At 52.2% G+C, this 22,492-nt stretch overlaps 3 protein-coding genes across 3 annotated transcripts; 1 reads left to right on the forward strand and 2 right to left on the reverse strand.

Moving 5' to 3' along the window:
* Window positions 1–924: 924 nt before the first annotated feature.
* On the reverse strand, window positions 925–8,239 carry COCSUDRAFT_67353 (voltage-gated potassium channel; the record flags this gene model as incomplete). The annotated part of the gene is made up of 15 exons (XM_005644903.1): window positions 925–1,067; window positions 1,497–1,611; window positions 2,065–2,209; window positions 2,618–2,811; window positions 2,933–2,983; window positions 3,390–3,569; window positions 3,965–4,052; window positions 4,326–4,363; window positions 4,562–4,724; window positions 5,090–5,233; window positions 5,946–6,187; window positions 6,523–6,689; window positions 7,106–7,287; window positions 7,671–7,914; window positions 8,155–8,239. 15 exons carry the CDS (start codon window positions 8,237–8,239, stop codon window positions 925–927), a joined length of 2,181 nt encoding a protein of 726 aa, XP_005644960.1.
* A 1,168-nt stretch (window positions 8,240–9,407) lies between these two features.
* COCSUDRAFT_67354 (MFS general substrate transporter) lies at window positions 9,408–15,373 on the forward strand (the record flags this gene model as incomplete). Its single annotated transcript, XM_005644904.1, has 12 exons — window positions 9,408–9,422; window positions 9,599–9,692; window positions 9,932–10,029; window positions 10,328–10,519; window positions 10,970–11,119; window positions 11,502–11,654; window positions 11,906–11,995; window positions 12,333–12,548; window positions 13,037–13,188; window positions 13,652–13,796; window positions 14,198–14,404; window positions 14,673–15,373. The coding sequence occupies 12 exons, from the start codon at window positions 9,408–9,410 to the stop codon at window positions 14,754–14,756; spliced, it is 1,596 nt and encodes a 531-aa protein (XP_005644961.1). The 3' UTR covers window positions 14,757–15,373.
* Window positions 15,374–17,537: 2,164 nt separating this feature from the next.
* Window positions 17,538–21,286, reverse strand: COCSUDRAFT_57566 (hypothetical protein; the record flags this gene model as incomplete). Its single annotated transcript, XM_005644905.1, has 8 exons — window positions 17,538–17,783; window positions 17,960–18,043; window positions 18,209–18,373; window positions 18,721–18,952; window positions 19,505–19,751; window positions 20,007–20,124; window positions 20,298–20,511; window positions 21,084–21,286. The coding sequence occupies 8 exons, from the start codon at window positions 21,284–21,286 to the stop codon at window positions 17,538–17,540; spliced, it is 1,509 nt and encodes a 502-aa protein (XP_005644962.1).
* Window positions 21,287–22,492: the final 1,206 nt, after the last annotated feature.

Below are 22,492 nucleotides of genomic sequence, written 5' to 3' on the forward strand. Positions count from 1 at the left end.
AACGCCGTGGATAGGATTCACTAAATCCCATTTCAATTTTAGTGCTTGTGGGAGATGGTAGCCCCACGCAATCTAGCAACCATGGGCGCTACAACAGCTGCCACGTACCACAGCAGAAAGTAACGGAAAAATAAACCATCCACCCAGAAATGCCACAGCGGTAAAAGGAGCTTCCTGCACTCCACCTGTGCTCATGGCATAAATTTGACTCATGAGCGCAGACGGATGTGTCTAGCACCTTACCACCCAAAAGAACACATAAACCCCTTATTTTCCCCCTTATGAGCCCTTGCAGACTCGGTCCGCGGGATCAAGCCTTCTTTGGAGGCCGAAGGAATAACTCGCTTAGGTGCTGCTCTTTGTCAGGTGTGCTAGAAAGAGCAGACACCAAAGTGGCACAATGTGACAAACAAGCCCTGACGCCCTGCACCTAACTCAGGTTCATCAGGGCTTTGAATTGCTTGGCATTGACGCTGCGGCTCTTGCCATAAGATGCCTGCAACGTTGTCCAGGATGGTTTCCTACAGGCAGGAAAGACAAGCTCAGATGAAACTAGCATGGATTTAGTATTTACAAAGGCTTCGCAGCACTGCAGGTTCCTTAATCAATCCGCTACAATTCCTGCAAAAAATCATAGAAAAAAAGGCTGGTGTCGCACACTGTCCTGTGCTTCTGAATGCTTTGATGGCTCGAGATCAAGAGCGTGGGCTCAGAGCTTGTTCGGCTGCAAACATGCAAGGAATCAAGCAATGCAACCGCGCACTACATCCACCGAGGGGAGTATGCAAACAAGGCAAACTCCTTTCTCAAGCAAATAGAAAAATATTTTAGACTACATGTGACAATAGTAAAGATACTAGCGGAGCCGATAGACCCCAGCGCATTTGACTTTGCTCTGTACACATCAGCGCAATCGAGGTTGACTCACCCTTCTGAGCCCTGGCTGCTTTTGGCAGACAGAGCGCTCTTCAACGGATGCAGCGGCCGGCTCGGCGAGTCTGTGTTCCCATTCGAAGCCGCCTGCGCGCTTTGCACCACGCCGTGGAAGCTCTGCCCGCTCGAGCCTCCTGCCACGCAGCCGCGGCAAGCGTTTGAAATTCTATTCTAATACAGGTCAAGTTAGGTCAAGATCGAATTCAAATATAGCGAAATCTATATTAAAAAACGGGAGAAATGGTGTGAGGCGCACGCCAGAGTGGGAAGCAGCGGGATGACAAGATCGGCAATCAGAGACAATTTAAGCATCAGCAGTAGACCCTGCCCTGTCTGGTGCCATCTTGTGCAGACAAGTGGAAGAAGATGCAAGCAGGTAGCATGGTGAATGGATCAGTAATCAGCACACAGCAGAAGCAACCTGCATGAAGACAGGACCATTGAGTGTAGCATGCAGCAACTCAAGTCGGCATTCTGGGATCCCCCAATGCCTCCCGTGCTGTGCAAACAGCGAGTCACAGTTTCACTGTTCTGTAAAAGGTGGTCTTCGTCTCTGATCACACCTTTCCTGGAGCTCACAAGAGAGCTCCCGTTGCTGCCGTTGGTAGGCTCGGAGCCATGCTTGCCCCCACCGCCGCGAATTGATTCAGCGCTCGCCACACCACCACCCGCTTGATTCTGCACACGCCCACACAGTACCCTTCTGTTACATTGCTCATAATGGAAGCACAAGAGGACTCTTGAAAAAACACAAGGCAGCCAAACATATCCTCGGTCATTGGCAGAGATGTCCGCATCGGACGGGGGCAGGACCCTTGTTCAAAGCCTCAGATGACAGAATTAGTGTTTGTCAGGCGGCGCAGCCCTCGCAACTAGTGCTGCGACTAGTAATAGGCAGAATAATTATTTTGCATGCAGCGTGGAGATGGCATTTCTGCTCATGTCCTGTCTCTCAATCCTCAAGTGACCGCAATACCCGTTTCCCCGAGCCAGGTCCATCTTTTACACATTCTTAATTAGAATGCTGCAACAGCCTGGCCCACCTGGAGGTCATCTGCTTGCTGACCCGTGACCAATGACCAGGGGGTTATACTGTATAGGAAGAGTGGGTGCCGGGGGTGGATTACTCACCCCGATGGGGTTAATGGTGAGGTAGTCGAAGGACATGCTGGGGACGGCCTCCTGCACGGCCTTGTGGTAGAGCATTGGGTTGCGCCGCAGCAGGGGCAGCAGGTCACGCATGGGAATCACCCAGAGCAGACATATCTGACGCGTCCTGTGGCAGGGCAAAAGTGCTATGTCACCCATATTCACTTCAACACCCATATCCGTGACTTCAGTGTGAGTAGCTGCATGGTCGGCTGCGCAGCTGCTAGCGCCTGGGTGGCCTGACAAGCTGCTTCACCCGCGAATGCTAAGCTGAGCATCTGCAGAAATGGTATCAGAGTTGGAGAAGATTCCTGAGCAAATCTCTGCTGCCCGCAAGGCACAACAGCAGGGCCCAACTCAGGGCCGATGGGCCTTGATGCGCGCCGACAAGAAACATTTAGCTTTGCCAGCTGGCAGCAAGGAATCTTCGCTGAAGCAACGCTTGTTTGCATCGCCACTGCCATCGTGGATCATTTAGGAGCCGCAAACCCTCCCTTCATGTTTGCAAAACTCCCCAACCCTAGGGGTAACGCACCGCAGAGCGGAGGGCCGGAAATGGAATTCATCGTCCAATTCGCGCAGTAGAGCAGTCTCGCCCAGTAAAGCCGCTGCGGACGTGACACTCGTCTCGTATCCCGCAGCATCAACTGTCGCCACGGAGCCCTCGTGCAGGAGCCAGATGCAGTCTGCCACGTCACCAGCCTCGCACAGGTCCGCACCTGCCGGCAGCTGCGCACATGCACGCCGCGGGTCAGATCTTGTTTTGGAACGAGGACTAATCAAGAACACCAATACATCCTGTTCAATACCGATCAGTCTGCCACGTCACCAGCCTGGCACACGTCGGCACCTGCCGGCCGCTGCGCGCATGCATGCCGCACGTCAGAACGATGTTTGCAATCTGCAATTATCTAACACCTGAAATTTTCACATCACCCGCCTCGCACGTGCCGGAACCTGCCCGCAGCTGTGCGCATGCAAGCCGCATGTCAGGGAACTGTTGTTGTGATGAAAAAGCAGTTGTTTCACTGCGACTCCCGTCAGACGGGAAAAAGTGACTGCCATGACCGATTTTGGCTTTGCACACCTGGCCGGAGTGCTTGCACTACTTGAAACCTGATCTTCAGGCTGGAAAACGGTCTGCTATGCATGCAGTGTGTACTGCTATATCCTCGCTTCCCTTGCTCAAGAGTTTGACCTCCAGGTCATCAATTCTGAGTGATCACTCGGGCGAGCCCAGCATTGGTCTGGACATGACACAAGAACTGCGCGCAGCAAAACCTGTGGAACCTAGATTATTTCCCCACCTGCAGCGGGTTCATCATGGCGGCGATCGTCTGCTGCTCGGCGAGAGGGAAGTCGTGGAAAATGCGCAGCCGCTCAAAGATTTTTCTATTGCATGCGTACGCAATCTCCCGCCTGAGCACGTGTGGCACTTCCTCCATGATCTGCACCTCTTCTAGCGCTTCTGTGTCGGCGATCCACTCCTGCATGCATGCATGGCATCCGAGCCTGTTCAGGAACCTCTGTTTGGCACATGCAATGTGCCAATAGGGGAGAAAATGAAAGGACGCCACATTTGGGGGGAGAAAAAAAAGGAAGTGCTGCTGGAACGCACCTAGTCTTGGAAGGCTGGAACTACATGCACTAGCAATTCTAACAATGTTGTCTGGGAGTACAAAAGCTCACGAAGAGTTTTTTGGCGCGCAAAATTTTCAGAGCGCACTCGTGTGAAAAAACCATGGCCGGCTACAATGCTCAATTGTCTTCTGTGTTACCACTAGGTTAGAGCGGGAAGATAACAATCCCGGCTTCTTAGCAACCACCATAGCCAAGCAGTTATTAGCACTTCACTGTGACAAGAGCGTATGAGATTATCCACCTCCTGGTAGTGCTGCCCGATGCGCATGCGGAGGCTCTTTGACAGGCCTCGCTTTCCCATCCACTTATCCACAGTCTCCATACGAGACCTGAGCACCGCAAATCATTTCTATAGAAACAAATTAGTACTATTAGTAGTAAAATTGCATGCCATTTCCGGCCAATGGGCAAGGTGCGCGGGCCGACAAGGCGCAGGCAGAGGCTGCCAACAGCCTATTTCTCATTGGACTCGGCAGACCAAGCACAACGGTCATGGATCACTCACACACCAAGCATGCAGAGGCTTGAGAGACACAGAAATGTCCCCGCAGCATGCATGCCGTATCACAAGCATTTACGAAAGTAGTCCGAGGTGAGCGCACCTGTACTTTGCAATCCTCTTTGACTCCTTGTTGAGGTCCTGCTCAGCACAGATGCACATGAGTACATTCAAATAGTAGGTTCAAAGTATTCCTCTGATATTTTTCAAATCAGCCCAAGACAGCTGTCTGCAGAAATGCATGGTGACATGCACTGCAGCAAGTGCTTCTTTGTATTCAATGCTGCAGTCTGCCATATAGCTGAATATCTTATTTGCCAGTGGGGCATCGGCACTCACGTTGAGGGCATCAGCAATTGATCCGAGCAGGATGCCGAAGAAGATGATGCCGGCAATCATGCAGAACATGCAGATGATGACCTCAGTAATTGTTGCCGGTGTTACGTCGCCATAACCAATGGAGAGCATAGTCACAAGCATGAAGTACGCGCCCGCGAGCCACCTGAAACAGAAACATTCAAATGTGAAAAAGGGACGCTGTAATGGCTGCTTTTACCATAGGCCACAGCTCTGCGCCGGCGAACGGGATCACTGGAGTCTCAGAGTCTGGCAAGTTACTACAAAAGTCCGAAGAGGCACTTCTGCCTCCTACTAGTATGATTGAAAGACACTTGATACACTGACTTGACACCGAGAAAGGCGCACAAAACCATGCACGCATTGCACTTCGGGACATCAAGATGCTTATCTTGTACAAATGAAAAATATCTCTGCAAGCAAGCTTGCTCATGGCAAATCAAATTTAAACATTCCAAAAATTTGAATTTTTGAAATTTTGAAGTTCAAGTGAAGGGTGGGGCTTCTCACTTGGCAGCGTCCGGTACCGCAGCGCAGTCCTCCTGGTTCAAAACGCCGGCTGTGACTGAATCTGGGCTGCCATAAGTTCTCACCACAACACCAAAGCGGCTCAGCCACGAGCCGTTGCAGTATTCACGGCGGGACACAAAATTCCTTCACAACACACGTCCAAGATTAGCAGCAATGCAAGCACAATTTTCTCTTCGTAAAAACCATTATCGACATAGTGCTGTCCCGCCGTGACAGCACAGAACATCCTTGTCTGCACGTCTGCCCAGTGCATTTCACTGCCACAGACACCAGGTTCTCTGCAGAAGGCTGATTGGTGCACATGCTCGGTTTATTCATCCCAAGTGTTCCCAAAAGCTTAAACACTGCACTATGCAGAAAGCAGGGCTGCAGGTGAGTAGCTTCTACTCTGTGCATGCAGCTGTGCTGCAGATAAAATCAGAGCATCAACACTATCTGCAAACATGCATGCGTGCATGCGCTGCCCAAGCTTTTCTTGACCATGATGGCACGTACAAAGACCGATTTCCAATAGTGTGGAATCCTTTTCTCCCAAAATTGCGTGAAAATTGCAGCATGTGCCCACCCATTTCCAGCCACGGTGTGGCAGCAAGATCAGAGGCATGACAGCCAAAGGCACAGTTGCCAGTCTATGTCAAACTCATACTCATTTTGTAGCACAACGAAAAACAACCCTGTTGCACAGACTATTCTGAACACCCCGAGCAACTCTCCCTTTCTTGTAATAAAGACCTGCATTATGAGGGACCATTGCAAGATATGAAATCTTCACTTTAATTTGGCCCTTCTCTAAATCCTACAGTGTGTTTGATTTTGAGTGGGGGCTGGCGCTTACATGATGCAGGAGAGGAAGCTGAGGATGGCCAGGCCTCCATAGATGAGGTTGACAAAATAGGCGTACTGCGGTTTCAAATTCAAAACTGGAAAGATCGCGCCGCCGGCAGCTATGGCAGTTGCGTACAGTCGGTTCATCAGCGATATAAATCGGACGAGTCGCAGAATTCGAATTATCTGGTACAGCGTCGAAATGGGTCCGCTTATGTCAACGCCCCTCTCTGACAGGATGATCAGAACGATCTGCACAGCGAACATGGTCATGTCAAAAATCATTTCCTGGGATTGATTTCATTGCTTTGGGATGCTATTACTTATGGTATTGCAGAGACTCCGTTCGTTCACATAGTACCCCAAATATGGGGACCCATATGCTGCCGCCAATTGCCGCAGACATTGCATTTAAGCAAGCGAGAGCAAACGGCACTTTCACTTATTTACACACAGCTTCATGCAACAATCCCACAATTAGTCCAGGCTTGTGCTTGCACTGCAACCCGTACAGTCTACCGCTCAAGCACACTGTGTTCAGTTGCCATGAAGGGAAACAAGGAGGATTTGCGAGGGATCAGTTTCACCTGAGCAATCCAGGCAATGGCTGTGAGAACATCCACAAAGAATTGCCCTTGGGTGATGTAGTACCAGGCTACAGCCTTGCCGTCGATGAAGACTTTTTTCTGAGAGCCCCACTTGCCGATGAAGCCGATGTGGAAGTTGAGCAGCAGCTCCATGAAGTAGATGGTGCCTGCAAGCCAAAATATATAAAAATGCTGAGTCACCCATTAGTAACAAATCATCTAACACACCCTGGTAACCCATCGTTCCTTTGAGCATAATCCTCAGGACTGAAAGCTGTCTGTGCAACAACACCCCTAGCAGAGAGATTCTCATGCACCCTTCATCTTGAAGTGCAAGGCACACACACAGAGCCACTTCTAAAATATGCAATCCTCCTTGCTATGTCAGTGGGTCATGCCAGGTGGTATTGTCAAATTGCAGTTCAGTATAGAATGAGTTTCAGATATTTGAAGATATCGATGTACATTGTACACCAATACTTGGAATCCACTGAGGCACCAGCTTGACCCTTAAATGGGGTATTCCATCACATGACATCCAAAGCAGGGGCAAAGCAGCAATCCGGGGAGTCAAAAGAATCACCTGCTATCAGGTTGATGATGCACCCCCAGGTCCAGCCGATGTCTGGGACCTCAAAGGACACAAGGATGGGAATCAGGAACGCTGTGTAGATCAGGTCCAGCGCCAGAATCATGCTCGACCAGATCTTGGCAAAGGGCGCCAGCGGGCTGATGATGGGCAGCCCAAAGATTGACCGGGGGGACCTGAGGGCACCAATCGGGCATTTTGACCCAAGCGCTTGACTATTCACATACAGGACACAGCAGACACTGAGTGCAAGAGGCAGCTGAGTGGTTGGCTTAGGGGCCTGCCCCCAACATTCAGTGATTCTGGGCTCCAGGGTAGCCAATCGGTAAATTCGATTCGGGTCTCTGTTATTCTAATGGGCACTTCATGCTTCCCAGAAAGGCAGCCGGAAATGACAGTGTCAAAGGGAGTAACAGGTGTTCACAACTATCATTTCCAGTGCATACGACAGGAGAGATGGCAGCCTAGTAAAGCGTACATTTACAAGTCAATGAAGCAAGCCCCACACCATGCAAATCATAAAAGCAGGACATTAGAAGCGCCTCGGACGGAGCTGCACCTGGCGCCTCTCCTCCTGACATTGCGGCCAGAGGCCTCCATGTCATAGGTGGAGGTGTTCCTGCGCAGAAGGCCCCCCTTGTGCTGCACAGCTGCTGTTCCAGTGGCAGATGCCTGGCCATTGGCATACTCGTTTCCACTGCCGGGCCCGGATGCAGTGCCCTCAACGCCCAGATAAGTCTCCCACTGCTGCTGTGTGATCGTGCAGCGGCGGTGGACGAAGGCCTGCTGCACCGGATCCTCGTCTGCAGGACATCCCAGAGCTCAGCTAGGCAACATCCTGGTGCTTGGAGGTGTGTCCCTCGGGCATCCATGGCGATGGGCATGCACTGACCCACAAAAGAGACTGTCTTGCGGACATGACAGAGTGCAAAGTGCATGCTGATGCTTTGCTATACGGGCGGAAAACAAGGATGTCAAGGGTGCATGGGGCGGGAGGAGGGTGACTGATGCATAAAGCATAATCTAGGCCGTGGGAGCCGCACCTCTGGCCAATTTGACGGCCACTGCGTAGTGGTTTTCATAGTGATTACCATCAACGATCCTCTTTGACTTCTTGCTCGAGAACATCGTGGTGCCGAACAGGTAAGCTCCGAATTCAGCGGTGCAAATAGCCGTACGCCTGTCTTGACTCCAACAATCAGCAATCTAACGCTGTACGCCTGGCAAATATACTCTAAGTATCAACCTTATCGACGAGGAATACCAAGGAACAGCTTTAGGTTTGCCTGAACAGAAATTTTTGGCAGCACTTTCACGATCTAACGACACCTGAAGGTGCTAAGTTACTATCAGATTTGCACTATCAAAGTTTTTTCGATGATGCTGATGTTCAGCTTCCCAAGGAACCCATCGTTGCCCTTGACAGGCTGGACATTGCCCTAGTGTGTGACAAGTAGACTGCCTCACCGAAATCTGCGCGAACTATCAAGTTGCTTACAGTATTTGTGAAGAACTTGGAGAGCTTCAGCCAGCAAAATGCCATGAAAGGAAGTTTGCTGACGACACAGGGCCACGGGGAGCCACTAGGATGATCATATGACTATCTCATCGACGTCGTCATGCTCACGTCAGCAGATGTCCTTCTTCGTCCAAGGAAGTTTTTTGCTCCCTGTATTCTTCAAATTACTACAATTTACGTAAAATTCCTTCTCTCGTCAATGTTCAATTCTCGCAGTACTGTTTTGTTTGTATCATCCATCATTTGGCAGTAGGAGACTAGCCCAAGCAATATAGCACTTCGTCGGTGGGAGAAAAATTGCTAGTCACCGCAATTATGTCGATGTAAAGTTCAGGAACAGATGTCCTCCTATAAGAAAAGCGGTTCTATCATCAAATAAGGGGAAATCGAGGGCTTTCGAGACGGAGAGGTCCAACCGCAAGCGTTGTGTACTTGCAGCCCAGGATGTGAGCATGGTAGGACTACAAGCACGTAACTGCAATCACTGTGCTCCCGTGATCTATAACTTTGTCTGCATGCTGCTTTTTTCGAACAGACTCCTGGTCCATCCCATTTTTTACATGAAATCAACAGGGATGTTGTTCTTTTGCAGCACGAGAATGCAGACGGTCAACAGACCACCATCAAAGCCACAAGTGAGTGCAATATACCACGATGTTGTGGAAATCATTTCAATGACTCTTTGCACCCAAAACTCTATGTCCTTTGACAAATCCTGCATGCATAGGTTCCACAGGTGCGGCGCCACTCACAGCATTCAGCGTCGACTCACCAGCGATGGCAGACCAGCAGGTAAACCTTACGTGTCAAAAACCTGACGTTCGAAGTCGTTTTGGTAAAAATGAGAATTGCACTTTCAAGCTGGGTGCAGTCACACAATCTTGATAAGGAAGCATAAGGACACCACAAGGCCGAGGAAGCATCCAGCAGGACATGTGGCAGGGTCTTGAAATAATATGTTTGTGCAGCGGCTGCTGGATGGAATGCCTCAGGACGTGGAGCAGGGCGGGGATGCTGATGAGGGGCCCACTTACACCGTCGGAGAAGCGCTTGACTGCATCGGTGAGGCCGTTACTGAGAAATCAGTTAAAGTTTGCGCAGATCAGATACAATGCCGGGAGTCACAGAGGACTCATGTCTCATTTGTGCAGACAATTCTGTCGTCTGCATGCTGCGACCAAGGAAGAAGAAGGCATGTTATCCTGACAGAAATGGGAAGCCTGATTCATACTTTATTGTGCATGCATGTGAATGCCAACCTCTCGTCATAATTCCATGGAGCAGTTTCCTGCGCCATGCAGGCTTTGGCAGATTCCAGGGGATGGTATTGTTCTACTGCGGATGTGCCTGGGCAGCGGATGCCGTGGAAATGATGCTCCTCTCCTTCCTGGGGCCTGCGGTGCGCTTCTTATGCGGACTGTCTATGTACTATGCCTCTTGGACATGGCTGCCTTTACATGGCTCCTTCCAACCACCCTGTCCTTCTAGTAATCTCAGGTTGGGCCGACAAGGCGGCATTAATGCATCCCTCGTGTTGACGAGAGTCATTCTATTGCCTAGCAACAGCTTTGCGCCATGTTCTCTTTCTTCACTCATACACGCTCTGATATTCTTCACTTTTGAATATGTCTCCCAGCAGGGCAGAACAAATTAAAAATTCAGCGATGCAGCAGAGTGAGAGAATGTTGTGCGCGCAGGTGCGGTGCGAGTGGGGCATTTCGCCCTCGGCAGAGAGCCTGATCACGAGCATTGTTTTCTGCGGCACAATGCTTGGCGCGTACGGATGGGGCGTGCTCGGTGATGCAAAGGGCCGCCGCGTCGGCTTTGCCGCAACCGCCGCGTTCACTTTTGCGTTCGGCATCCTCAGCGCAGCTTCCCCCAACTACCTCGTGCGCGCCTTTTACTGTTTTGCTGTACATCGAATAATAAGGACCCTTTAATGCGACGAACAATAAAGACCTTTCAGTGCGCCGTGTTGCGCGATTTGGATAGACTTCATGCGGAGTTAGGAAGTGCTTGCCGCTGTTATCAGCTCCCCTTCAGCGCAGCCTGCTCGAACCATGCTGCAAGAGCTTTCATCATGTTCAGTTGGTCCACAATTGGTGCTCACCTTGACCACCTCGGGCACTTGGGCGAGCAGGGTGGCGTACTTACTTCTTGGCCGGCCAAAAATAGTCTCAACCCACTCGAAGTATAGGGCATACAGCCTTCTACCGTGCGGCTTCTGTCATGAGGCTGTGCCCTTTGTATGGCTTGCACACGGCCTCAAACTTCGAGCAGGTAACAGTCAACGCTTCTCTTGGTAATTTGCTATGAAGTTTATCCGGCATTTTGCGCAGAGCCTGGTGGTGCTGCGGGGGCTGATGGGCGTGGGCTTGGGGGGAGCGCCTGTGGCGTTTGCACTATTCTTGGAACTTGTGCCCTCATCAAAGCGGGGGGTGCTCATGGTGGCGCTGCAGTCCTTCTGGACCGTGGGCAGCATGCTGGAGGTAATAACTTTTCTCTCTTCTTTTCTTTTTCATTTTCTCTGCTATCTCGCGTGACCTCGAGCGCCCGTCACCCCATTGCGCACTGTGCAAAGGCAGGATGCCAGCGCTCCAGTTTGCTTCGTGCCCGCTCGCCAGTGATTGCCGGTACCACTGCCTGACCCGAGATCGTTCTAATCTTCATTTCTGCCTTGCCGGCCGGGAGATGCGTACCCACAATCTGTACAGCGTGGCATGCACGCTTGTCAGGTGTTGCACATCCACCAAACGTTCCCTCCTCCCATTACATGCAAGGGGAACAAACCATCCAACGGCAGCATTGCGGAGCCCCCCTTAAATGGCAAGGTGACTATATGCATCTGAGCACTTGTTTGCTGGCACGCAGGCGGCGTTGGCATGGGCAATACTGACAGACTGGGGCTGGCGATGGCTGGTGGCAATCTCGTCCCTGCCGCTGCTTGCATTGCTGCTGCTGTACCCGTTCCTGCCAGAGTCCCCCTACTGGCTGGTCGCCTCCGGCCGCACTGCCGATGCGCAGGTAGAAAGGTTTGCTTTAACGGAATTTATTGCATGTATCTTGGGAGTTTGCAGAGAAACACCCAGTTCTATGGAGTTCCAAAGGCTTGAATGCCATTTTTGGGGCGTGATTCAACGGCAGGGCTCTCTACTTAAAGCAAGCTATCCCGATCGTTACTGTGTTGGGAATGGAGTTTTGGAAGGAAGGATTTGTGTCCAGAGCCATAAGTTGGGGTGCACACCACAAAGTGAGATGGTTTTTGGTGCGCGCAGGCGCTGCTGCAGAGAATCGCACACGCCAACGGCCGGCCGCTGCCGCCGGGGCGGCTGGCGCCGAGCGCCGCGGCGGCAGCCGCCGCTAAGGTGGGAACTTCACCGCTTACTATATGCACTGCCTGGGCAGCCGATGCTGGATTGTCCTGGCAGGCTTACCTTCTGGAAGTAAGTCTGAGGGCAGCACATGCACACCTGCGTGCCAGCACATGCAGTGCGCCGGTTGTGTGCCTTTGTTGAGCGGTTCCTGAAGTGAAGTCGCTGTAGGGGCATCTGAGCAGGGCCGACCCCAGTTCTTCTGTTTGCCCTGAGCTCTTGCCGGTCTCCTCGTGCTTACTCAGTCACTTCAGGTCCAGGAAGTCAACCAATTGTCTGGTCGCTGCACATGTCGCGCATGCTGCTCTGCTGACCGCATTGCTCGATACAGGCTCAGGCGGACAGCAAGGCGCTGGAGGTGGAGGGGGGGACCCAGGGGAGTACAGGTACTGGCAAGGGGATGAAAATATGGGGCCCGCTGAGTCAGCTGGCGACTGCGTTCCGGCCACTTCTGAGCGGAGACCTGCGGCGCACGACGCTGCTGCTGCTGCTCATCTGGTTTGTCAACGCGCTGTGCTACTACGGCCTCGTCCTGCTTACCACCTCGGTGAGCTTTTCTACTCTTCATCTTGGAGCAATATCACCAACGAAAACTGTCATGTTTAATTGCGTGAATGCCTCCTTCCTGTTTACCAGCTGCTGGAGTGCATGTCAAGTGAAGGCGGCCTGATTAAGAAGAGTGGCGCGCGGTGTCCAATTCTGCATTTTTGTTGGAATTTTAGGATTGCATGTGTTTCAAGATGCCGAAGCCTTCTGCTCTTAGTCAGCAGAGGGCCACACCACAGCTGCATTGCGGCAAAACATTGTAGATATTTCTGTGCCAAGAGGCAAGGTGCGTCTGCAGACGCGCTGCAGTCGAAGGCTGCCAATATTCTATTCCTTGTTGGACTCGCCAGTGGCATGCAAGACCCAATATCTGTGGGGCTCAGTATTTACACCAACCCCCGGCAGCCGCAGCTGCATTGCGACAGTTACTACCTACAAGTGATGACGCAATTTGCTCTGGCTCGTTTCAACTTCCCGAACCCTGCGCAGCTGCACTCGCACGGCGGCGGCAGCGGCTGCAGCACTGGCGGCCGCCTCGTTCTGTCCTCGGCCGACCTGCGGGACATCTTTGTGGCGTCCACAGCTGAGCTGCCGGGACTCCTGCTTGCTGCTGCAGTCATGGACGGGCTCGGCCGCAAATGGTGAGCTGCCTGCCCTCTGTGGATGTTTTTGGCGAAGGCAGTCCTCAGAGCATCGTGAGCCTGCTGTCTGATGAAGCTGCAACCCAGCGCTTCAGACAAGCCTGTCTATGATTGTGTGAGAGCGCCCTCTCCCTGTAGATTGTCATCGAGTCAGCGGCCCTGAGAAGCACGGGTAGGCCATGACCTTCATTTTTTTGTGAAGTGCATTCTGCAGAGCATGCCTGGTCAGCTGAAGCGCGCCAGAGCCCACATTGCTGAAGGCACTCGCTCTGTGAGTGGCAGTTGGGGCCATTCCCCCACGGTGCTGATTACATCAATTTTGTGATCAGCACCTTGGGATGGACATGACAATGTCACTGTCCATCCCCACAAGGCGCAGTATACCTTGAACGTACACATAACCATGCAGCAACTTCACAAGATTTGCCTCCCGCCAGTTAACCCCGCTGTACCTGCCGCGCAGGCCCCTGGCGGCAAGTCAGCTGGTGATAGCGGCTGCGACGGGATCTCTGCTCTTGGCGCCCGGCCGATGGGACACGGCACTGCTATTCATCGGACGCGCATGCTCCATGGGATCATATGCCATCCTCTATGTATACACCCCCGAGGTGCGGCAACACTCCAATTTTGCAGCCCCTTCTTTATCTGCTGTATCACAACCCGCGAATGCCTGAACTCCGTTATCTAGAGGACCAGCCTCCAGCTTTTGCTTTGCAAGTGTGGATATAAAACGGGCCGTAACAAGTACGGAGCACTACTTTGAGGGGAATAAGTACAAAAGTACAGCCCCGTTACCGCATGCAGAGCAGGTATGTAGGAAGTGAGATTTGGCTTGAAGACCTAATTTTAGAAGTGTGCTACCCTGTCTCCCGCCGTTTTCTGTCACCTAAGGGCTTGGGATTGAAGACCCATACACGAACTGTGATGCAATTTATCTTTCACCTGTTTTACTTGTATCACGTGCATAACGATGCATGCAGTGAGGTGAGGCAACATTCAAACGGCGCAGGTGTTTCCGACACGGGTGCGCACGTTTGGGCTGGGGGTGAATAATGCGATGTCCAGAATAGGCGCGCTGGTGTCCCCCTTCCTGGCGGTGGACCTGGTGGAGCGGGGGTCCCCGGGGATCGCGGAGGGAACGCTCGCGCTCGCCTGCCTCGCAGCCGCCGTTGCGTGCGCGTTTCTGCCCCTGGAGACCTCCGGCAAGGAGCTCGCGGTGGGTGACTGTTGCCTTAGTCACCATGTACAGTTTGAAGCTTTTCGGATATACACGCACATAGATACACTCATGTTTACACCGCGAGGCAGAGATTCTTCCACAATTTGGCGCTCGCAGTGTTTATCACGTCTGCAATTTCTCCTGTTGTAGAGATCAAACGCGCGGCCTTACAAGGTGAGAGAATACATTGCATTGTCTTGATGTCTGCATTCCTGCTTATATAAGCTGTGATTAGTCTAAGCTGCGAGAGTGTCCCTGTTTGCAGGTGGACGGTGCTGCGAATGAAAATTCACAGGAGGATGGGGAGATGCTGCCACCGGCGCCATCTGAGTCAGAGCATCGGCTGTGAACGTATTGTATTGATAGATTACTACATCGATTACTGATAGATTAGTGAAAGATTGGCAGCCTTTTCTGCAGATTAACCTTGCCTGTGGCAGGAACAGCCGGAGAAAATAATAAGTGACAGATAAGATGCTACTGTCTGCAAGTTCTGTGCCTTTCAAGATAGAACTCTGGGATTGAAGCACAACTGGCATGCATGCTGTTTGCGCAAGCCTGCTGAGCGGTTGTGTGTCCAATTGATTGGGTGTTGCATAATTAATCAGCAGCTGTGCATGCACTATGCATTTGGCGTGCGGTGGCTGGCAGATATTCTTCAGCCAATTGCCGCATCATGCATGATGCGCAGGACCTGCGGTTTAATCGAGTTGCAGCTTGCAGTACTGCGCAATGACTGCACATGATTGGGGGTGGCAACAGACGCTTACAACTTCAGGGAATGGTGACATCAGGCATGACAGTTGCGGTTTGGTCAAAGGATTAATGTTATGCATGTGCATTCTCTTGAGTAAATTTTTGCACATGGAGCCAGCTGGCCAACTTACATGCCGTTTTGCCCGTCTTGCAAATTAAGCATTGCCTGTTCTTTAAATGATAAGTAATTGTGACAGAAAAGGCTAAGCAGTTAAATTGCTGCTTCATGACAGTTACACATGTGACACAGAGTGTTATAACATCAAGATCCAGCACATACATTTTGTGTGCAACCACAGCCCGGCAGGGCCTTTCATGTACACGTCCTTCATGCAGCTGAAGAACTAAATGCTGCACTGCCGCCCGAGGGATCATCAATGTTATAGAGTGTCACACACTTAGCTGCATGTACAAATTCTTGTGCTACTGATCCACCTCACACTAGTGGCTTAGGACAGGCACTATTGTCCGTGCAAGTCCTTTTTCTGACAAGACGGCATGTTTAAATTGTTACATAAGGTGTTCAAAGACATAAATATAAATGCGCTATCTGCACGAAACCATCCAAATCATAAGTTCCCTCTATATAAGTACCATTTATATCTTGATCCTGATTGTCACGCGTGTCTTTGCTACCCTGCATTTCCCACCAGCAGGGGATATCGTGTTTGAGAAGCAAAATCGCTTACAAGCTGGTTCACTGGATTGCATGTGCAATTGGCTGAGTCATCCAATCATCCACTCATCAAATCACATGACGGAATGGAAGGTCTTCAGGAACCGTCGCTGAAAATCTCATCACAACGTTTCTTGTGACATCGCCATGACTCAAGAGCGGGTACAGCATCATCCAGGCATCGAATTTATGCAGAGCTGACCCATCAACCCCACCCCAGAATATTTGTACTGTATCATCCACTCTACCCGCAGAAAGTTGATTTGGCAGACCCAGTGTCAGCACATGATCAGCATGAGGCCTTCATAATATCCTGCATGCGCAGGTCTTGTGGCACTTGCAATCTCATGATCAAGATAATCATTCCCACCGGAACCTAGGTTCTACATCATTTTTGAACTTCAGGTTTTGCGCTATGTACTGGCAATACAATAATATACGTCGCACACCCAAAAGCATTTACAAAACAGCTTCTGCTTCTTGGAATATCTTAGGATCACTCTGCGTCTCTTATTTGCTCACATCCACACTGCAAACTGCATGCTACTATGCTAGGTGCACTGACAAAGAAATTAGCGATTGCCATGTCTCAAGGAGCGGTCCAGGAAGCAGTCCTGCACACCTACCCGGCATAAATACTGCCGCTTTCATTACTATTGGACAATGTCTGCCACTTCAAATATCTCTCTGTCCTCCAAGCTGGCACCCACAGCAAGAAGAGTGTCTCCACATATCCCGATATGAACTCTAACCAGTGATCAACCTCGAGCAAATGGTCCACTGGTGACAACAGCCAAATCAATAAATATAAGCCGGAGCTCGGGCACAGGCAAACTGGAAGCAAAGAAATTGTGCGTGACGCTCTTTCGTGGCAACCTTGGAGAGTGTGACTGCACGAAATAACATGAAAAGCTCTCAGATGCTCTGCAAGCAAGCAGTGCGAGCATAGTGCAATGCAGTGCTCTTCAAACACTGCGGCAGGCAGCTTGCCTGCCCTGTGGACACGCTAGAAGCACATGCACGCTATGGCTGGGCAATCGAATAAGACAACTGGAGGGTATCTTGGCTTTGTAACAAAGAGCAAAGCATTGACGGCCGCCTCGTTCCCACCATTGTGCAACAGCACACATACTCCCACCACCGGACACGATTTTCCAAGCAGGGCTACTTCTAAACACGCTGAAGCTGCAGAGAGCCCTCAGCAGGGTCCCTCCCGCTGGGGGACCCTGCTGAATCGGCCGGAAACATTCCCAGTGCATCTGCACATTCCACCTTGTACTGCCTTTCAAATGCGAAATTAGCAGTATTAATAGACCGCTCAAAACCTGCTTCCAACATGATGTGTTGCCCGAGTCCCAGGCTGTGGGGAGGTGCCGCAAAGTGCCGAAGCATTTTGCTTCTAGCACAAAACCCTCGGCCATGTGGGATATTTGCTGGCAGCAGCTGCCCATTAGGGGTTTGTGCCGAGGCTAGCCCAAATGCAGGACTTTCTGTCAAACCATCCTGATGCATGCGCGCACCACGCAACATCCAGTTGTCCTCCAAACAGGACAATGAAACATTTGGGAGACCGAAGGATCTTCTGTTCTTTCACACGCCTCGCTCCATAGTACTTACAGCAAGGCTCACCCCGGCGGCGATGCAAATAGCACTCACCGCCAGGGGTTCCAGGGTCTACAATTTATAATCAGGGGGTCGTCAGGGGTGCATGCCGAGATTGGCCTGCAGCCATTCGATGTCGGCCGGGGCCCAGTCGGGAGGCGGCAGGCTCCAATCCGGGCAGGTGGATCCCGGCGGCAGCGGCAGGAGCGAATCCGCGGTGGCCCCCGTTGCCGCGGGGGGGACCCGCACCGGGCAGCCCAGAAGCTCATGTGCCGGGGGGGCACCCAACTCGTCTGCCGCGCAGTTCACTATCGCCAACGCCTCGGGGCACCAGGGGTACGACTGCGGGGCAAGAACGCGGGTGTCAGCAGATTGGGGAGGACGAATGAGGACGGGTGCCTTTCTCGGTGGGACGCCGGGAAGTGCACGAGAACCTTGGCAATGAGCACTGCTTGAAGAAGGCTTGACAGACCAGTGAGCAGCCACATGATGCCCCTATTGCAAAACCTGGCGTGCACTTCAATGCGCTGGGCGTTTGGGGAGGCATGAGTGCCATCGTCGGTCGCACCCGAGGAGCCTGCCAGCTTCACAGTGGGGCCGTGCTGCAGCGCCCCACTGCGCCAACGGGTGACCCTTGATGGGGCAGATTTATAGAGCACAGGCATTGCCGCTTCAAACAAGAGGTACGCAGACGCACACGCAAACACAAACGCGGGCATCAAAGCAGATGCAATCTACGGCTTATATCGGGGTTTTTTGCCGCGCACATGCACGATGGCTGTGGCGCTCTGCAGGGGATCCAGTTTCGAGCGCACGGCGAGCAAGAACTCGTTGTGAAGCTGCTGCTCCAGAGCGACGTTCTGCCGAAGCTCCTCGGCCACGTCTCCGGCCGCCAGCAACCCCTGCGCCAACGCAATGCCTCCCTGGGGATCCTGCGCAATGCCCCAACACACGGGGGAATCAAGCGGGGTATTTGGGTGCACGGAGAGTTGATGCAAGACCTGCAAGGCAGTGAACGCCTATGTCGGAGAAAGGGCTGTCTTGCATGTGTAACAGAGTACATCACCAACAAAAACACCTCCCACAACTGTCTGATCCTCATTAGCTGCTAAAAGTACTTCCTCCGCAGGTGCCGCGACTGATAAATGAGTCCACTGCCATGTGGACGAAGCAGGGTCACGCCTCGCAATTAAAAATACAGACATGCCCAGCAACAAACAAACTTCGCCATGCAACCCTGCAGTGGCCTCAACAATGACAAGGTAGCGCCGCCGCGCACATCGACAAAGAGCTCGGGGCAGGGCCCCTCCTGCCGCCGCAGAAATTTCAAGTAGATGTCCTGCCGCGCGCGCAGAGTGTCGCCCATGCGCAGCAGCATGTGGTTGCGGTATATCACAGCCGCCGCCCGCTGCTCGTCGCTCAGCTCCATGGCTTGGTAGACCTTGCGCCACCAGTTTGGCGGCGGTGTCTCCATCACGGGCGCGCCGCCCGCAGGGTCCATCTTCACGGCCCTGCAAACGAGCAGAGCATGGCCCTCGATTTTGGCAACACTACACCATGGAAGAAGCTTTGTCAGAAACTGACTAAGTCACACCACAACCAGCCTGAGTCACAACCATACGTTGTTACAGGTGCATATAGAAAGCAGCACACCTACAGTATTCAGGGATTAAGCTCCTCATGTGACACGATCAGGCAACGAGGGCGCAATTGCTGAGGTAACTTCTGCCAGAGGAAAAGCCATGTAGGCTGACCGGCACGATGGATGAAAGCTGCGTTGCTACCGGGGATTGCCCTTGGGCGAGGTATATGGAGGAGCCCGTTGCAGCGTGCACCACAAGTATCAACAGACGACCAGAGCAACAGTGTGACAGTCCTAGTGGTCACAGAGGAGACACATGCATCTACAGCAAAGCTCCCATTAGACTTTCCAGTAGCTGCTGAGTGTCAGCCTTTCCAGCGGCTCTTTACTCAACTCTCTTCTCTCTCTCTCAAACCTGAGAGAGTGCCGATCAATGTTCCCAGGTGCTGAACCCCGGAGCCAAGAACTCAGAGGCGCCCACCTGAGGGTGGACCAGTGCTTAGGGCTGGCGGACATGAGGTTGGACACCACAAGCCGCATTTCGCGCGCCAGCTGCACCACTTGCAAATTTGCGGCTGAGCCGGGGGCGGCGCGCGCGTCTGGGAGGAGGCCGGCCATGGCGCTCACATAGTCGCGCCACAGCATCGCCAGCTCACCCACCGACAGGGTCTTGAACTGCTCCATGGAGAGGACCAGCGCTTCCCCCGCTCTCGCCACCTCCAGACATCCTGCGCCCCCCGGCACCGGCCGGCTTCAGCATACTGCCGGGTGCATTGAAGGATTTGATGCCCCAAAAAAAAGCAGATCAGACTTGGAGTGCACGTAAGGCTCCCCCATATCACTATGGATCTACAACATGCAAACATTAAAATCAGTCAAAGGACACGGCTAACAGCGCAGAATAAACTAAGGGCAGGACGCTGAGACAGTTGACAGGCAAGTTCAGGACGCATGGATTGCCCATGCATGCATACGGCCGGCACCTGTGCGGATGCTGAGGTGGATCATCTCCTGAGCTGGCGCCCACGTCTCGGGTGTCACGCTCCTGTTGTGGCTTTCAGCGTTAATGCCTGCCTCTTCAGGATCCCTTTCGGCACTCCCCTGCAGCACCAGCACCGCATGTAAGAACAGGTAACCCCGGCATCTGCGATTGCAGCCGGTCTATGCTTCAAATTTGAAGACGAATTCCTGTAGATACCACTGTGATATGGGGACAGAGCATGAAGCATGTCGCAAGTCTCACGAAGAGTATTACAAAGACTGGAGCTGTGCACCTGAGAATATGCCTCGTCACTGTGCGGCGGCGGCTGCAGCGGCTGAGGACTGTTGCCATGCAGGCCCACCATCCGCTGAAGCAGTTCGTTGTGGGCCACCAAGACAGATTTCTCCAACTTCAAGGCCTCAAGAGCCTTCTGCAGTTCCTGCGCTCGGCTTTCGCTCAGCTTGAGCTTCTGCTTCTGCCGCTCTCGGCACTTTTGCTGCGCACGCCTGTGTACCCAAGTAACAGACATACAAATTTGGTAGACATTGTCTGAAGTTATTTATATGTTGTCATGATTGTGTGTCGGCGAACGGGAGGCACTTCCGCACAATGACCAAAATGTAGCAGAGTCCCTTTGAACATAATATTTTTCCCTGAAATCACTAGCTGCAACCTGCTCAACGTATGTTTGGTGCATGTGGGTTTACATCATATCTCTGGCCTTCGGCAAGCAGAACTCCCCGGCACAGCACGCGCAGTGGGGATGAGGAAAATAAAAACTTGGCTTGGTTGGATGGGCACAGCAGTCGTTCAATGGAGAGAGAAAAAAAAGCAGGATAAAAGCGGGGCAAGTTTAATTGCCTCACATACATCCAAACTATCTCTTCTGCTGGTAGCATGCGCGCGTTGAAAATCAAAGAGCACACAACACAATGCAGTAGGAGAGGGGAGAGGGGTTCAGCAGAGGTGGTCATATCTCCCCCTGCATAACATAGGTGGATTGCCTTGCTTTCACCAGATAAAAGTCCCACTCCTTCCCGAGCAGCAAGGGCGATTGTTGCGCGCATCGAGGGCATACCGATTATATTCCCTTTGCGACATCACATCGTTGGGGTCGACACCCTGGGCGCCCTCCTTGTCGTCCGAGCTGCTGCCGTCTGAACGCTTGACAGGCATCACCCGCCGCCCATTCGGACCATTTTTAAAATTTCTGCTCAGCGCCAGCCGCCATTCGCTGTCCGCCACCGGGCCTGACAGGCGGGCAGACCTCTGCCTCTCCATCCTTAGCAACGGCTGAACAGCAGTCACAGCATCAATGCTATCCATGCTGTAATATAGCCCCCATCTAGGGTTCATCTGGTCACTGAAGACAAAAGGAATAAAATATATCTCGATCAGAAGAAAAAGCTGACGGGCTGCAATTCTCCAATAGCAGGCAGCAGGAGTACCCTGACTGTGGAGCCAACCGGTGGTCTTGACCACTATCACAACCTTGAAAACCATTACCTTATAGGACAGGTCCGCCGACTTGCGCTTTCGCATGCAAGAGACACTGGATACTGCAAAGACCCTAAGGAAGGGTTTCCGAATTAACCATGGGCGCCTTGGGGTCTTTTGGGCACTCTATGGAGATACAATGACACATCTTCTGCAGAGCCCCAGACAACTCAAGGCCTGCAGAAAAATGAGTGGCTAAGTAGCTGATGCCCCAAAAAGGGGGGCTTATATGTGCAAAAGACCAAGAATTCTTCTTCTTAAGATGCTGTGCTGCTGTGAGGAGGGCGCACCCTATCTGGCGGTGGGGCACAAAGGGGCACCTCTCCTGGTGGGCAGGGAATTTCCAGAGTCCGAGGGACCAGAAAGGCAACATCTTGGCACCCTGCAGGAGCAGAGAAACGTCATAACTGAGCAGCCATACTGAACTACTTGAGGGCTTCATACGGTATCCTGTTACATCGACGGAGGTCGCAGGTGTGAGGATGCAGCGCATTCCTTCCACTTGACCATCAATCTTAAGGTAGCAGCAGAAGATAGAGATAGGTGGTTCTGGCTGAATTATGGAGAGACAATTGTTGCACCGCCTACCGCAGTGCCGCTCGGCTGCAGAATAAACGCTTCGATCAATACACCTGCTCACATTGAGCGCGATCTAGAACGCACCGGACCAGTAGACAAGCCATCAAATCCCCTAAGTTCAGCAGGGCAAGCACGAAGGCTATGCGTCTGAACCTTTCAAGCTCAATGCCTATGGAGTGGCACACCACTCCCTAATTCGCATTAGCACTAGACTACTCAAATTTTTTATGGATCAGCAGAGATGTGTAAATCCGACCGGCTGCCCAGCATCGCCCAAACTTCCAATCAAAAGGCCCTTTGGCGGAGAGTTAGGAACGTCGCTCACGTGGCACGTGGTGCGTAATCTTGCGCCAGGGTAATTTGAGTCCCTGGACGTGACATGCTTGCATCAGACAACTAAATGAAGGCAGA

Source organism: Coccomyxa subellipsoidea, assembly GCF_000258705.1.
Source record: "Coccomyxa subellipsoidea C-169, whole genome shotgun sequence".
NCBI lineage: Eukaryota > Viridiplantae > Chlorophyta > Trebouxiophyceae > Coccomyxaceae > Coccomyxa > Coccomyxa subellipsoidea.